Source organism: Cynoglossus semilaevis, chromosome 7 (assembly GCF_000523025.1).
Source record: "Cynoglossus semilaevis isolate Cse_v1.0 chromosome 7, Cse_v1.0, whole genome shotgun sequence".
Lineage (NCBI taxonomy): Eukaryota > Metazoa > Chordata > Actinopteri > Pleuronectiformes > Cynoglossidae > Cynoglossus > Cynoglossus semilaevis.
Window position 1 is genome coordinate 13,364,249 of NC_024313.1, and position 2,631 is coordinate 13,366,879.

Consider the following 2,631-nt stretch of genomic DNA (forward strand, 5'->3'; position numbering starts at 1 on the left):
CTGATGATCGAGCGCGAGAGCTAAACGTTAGCCAAACATCAACAAACCTTTGAAACCCCTGACCAGGACTGGTTTCTGTTGAACAGACCATTACAAACCCAGCGGCCAATCAAAGCTCACTCCAGTCCAGAGGGACGACAACAACAACAACAACAACAACAACGGCTGCACCATCGGTACTGCCAACAGTACCGGAGAGGAGTATGAGAACTACGACGAACTGGTGGCTAAGTCGCTCCTCAACCTGGGAAAGATCGCAGAAGACGCCGCGTACCAGGCCATGACGGAGTCCGAGATGAACAGCAACTCCTCCAACAGCGGCGGAGAGGAGGACGAGGACGAGGAGGACGAGGACGAGGAGGAGGAGGAGGAGGAGGAGGATGGCAGCGAGCGTGGGGACAGGAAAGGAGAACTCAGCGTGGACCTGGACAGTGACGTGGTCAGGGAGACGGTGGACTCCCTGAAGCTCCTGGCCCAGGGTCACGGTGTCATGCTGCCGGAGGACGGCTACCCCGAGGGCGGGTTGGTGGACGATGGCGGCCGCCTCAACGGGCAGATGAGGATTCAGGCGGAGGAGAGCGAGGAGGAGGTGTGTCTCAGCAGTCTGGAGTGTCTGAGGAACCAGTGCTTCGATCTGGCCCGCAAACTCAGTGAGACCCAGCCGTCGGATCGCCCAGTCCTTCACGCGCTCCACCAGCATCTCCAGAACCCATCAGACCATCAGGTGGCACACCACCTCAGCAGGTACCGTCGGCAACCACGTTCTCATCGCCAAACCCTTTTCCGCTCCATTTCTGAGGAGCACTTTGAATGTTCATCACATTTCTTCCATTTTCAGATATGAGAGCTGCCAGCAGATGGCGGCAGAGGATCCCAGGTCCCTGGATCGCAATTATTCAGACATGGTGAACCTGATGAAGTTGGAGGAGCAGCTGAGCCCAGCGTCCCGGGGCTACCCCGGCAGCTGTGGACAGGAGGGCGACGAGGACACCACCTCTGTGGCCTCCGACCGCTCGGACGAGGCCTTCGACATGGCCAAGGGAAACCTGACGCTGCTGGAGAAGGCCATCGCGCTGGAGTCAGAGAGGGCAAAGGTCATGAGGGATCGGATGGCCTCCGAACACTCGCTGCCTCGAAGGCACCTGGGCGAGCACAGCCCCAGGCTGAGCAGCGGCGCTGAGGAGCGCAGGTCCAGGATGCACCACGAGGGGCTGAAGAGGGTCTACTACCCTAAAGGTAGGAACTAAAATCTCTGATTTTCTCTATGAGGTTTGGTCTGAACTAAAATCTTTGATTTCTCTATGAGGTTTGGTCTGAACTAAGATCACTGTTTTTCTCCATGGACTTTGGTCTGAACTAAGATCACTGTTTTTCTCCATGGACTTTGGTCTGAACTAAGATCACTGTTTTTCTCCATGGACTTTGGTCTGAACTAAAATCACTGATTTTCTCTATGAGGTTTGGTCTGAACTAAGATCACTGTTTTTCTCCATGGACTTTGGTCTGAACTAAGATCACTGTTTTTCTCCATGGACTTTGGTCTGAACTAAAATCACTGATTCTTTTTGAATCTTGTCTTTTCTGTCGCAGACGTTAACGTTAACTTCTCCCAGAGTTCGTGTTAATAAAGTCTATTTTTTTGTTTACTCCAAGTTTGTTTTTTGCCAATTTTCTGCAAATATCTGGCTGCTGTTAAAAACTGGTCATGTGCCAGGTTTGACTGCACCCGAGGTCGGGGGTTTGAAGGTTCATCCTGTCTGTCTGAGTGATGCTAACCTTCAGTGCTGCCGCTCCAGGCTACTCACAGCAACAACAGCAACAACAGCAACAGCAACAACAGCAACAACAGCAACATTCTGTATCTGAAAAACTTTGGCTTCTTTTCAGTGGTTCCAACATCCATGAGCTGCAGACAAACTGAGGCTCTCTGACCTCAGAGTGTCCGCGGTGGTCTTGGGTGGTCACGTGCTCCTGGTCAGACGTTCAGGTCTTTGAGGTCATGTTTGTGACGTGGTGTTTTTCATCCACCCCAGATCTGTCCAAAGGAGAGAAGAAGGAGAGCAAGTGTCCAACACCGGGCTGCGACGGAACGGGTCACGTGACGGGTCTGTACCCACACCACCGCAGTCTGTCTGGGTGTCCACACAAAGACCGAGTCCCTCCTGAAAGTAGGTCCACGTGTCTGGACGTTGTGTGTGACGTGAGATCCGACCGGTCGGTTCTGCTGCTCAGAACCTGGGTCCTGGTCCAGGTCTGACCACGGACCTGACTGGTCACATGACTTCATGTTGATGCATGTGGACTGTGGCTGATCCTCTGATCCTGCATGACTGTGTTGAAGCTGCAGCGCCCCCTGCTGCTTCCTTCATGTTCTGATGATGATGATGACGATGACGAGGCCTTCATCATCATCATCATCATCATCATCGTCGTCGTCACCCTGGTGTTGTGGTGTGTTTGGTGTGGGCAGCAGACAGATGTGGACTGCAGGCAGGACAGTGAGACAGAGACCCACCGTAGACCCACCGTAGACCCACTGTAGACCCACCGTAGACCCACCGTAGACCCACCGTAGACCCACAGTAGACCCACCGCACAGCCACCGTATAGCCCCCTTACCCCCCCCGTGCG

At 53.8% G+C, this 2,631-nt stretch overlaps 1 protein-coding gene across 1 annotated transcript in view; it reads left to right on the forward strand.

Moving 5' to 3' along the window:
* myt1la (myelin transcription factor 1-like, a) overlaps positions 1-2,631 on the forward strand; it is a 19,993-nt gene that overhangs the window by 6,090 nt on the left and 11,272 nt on the right. The window contains exons 5-7 of the mRNA XM_025056813.1: positions 87-744; positions 839-1,236; positions 2,034-2,168. Of these exons, the coding sequence (XP_024912581.1) occupies positions 87-744; positions 839-1,236; positions 2,034-2,168 (1,191 nt within the window). The remainder of the gene's footprint in view (positions 1-86; positions 745-838; positions 1,237-2,033; positions 2,169-2,631) is intronic.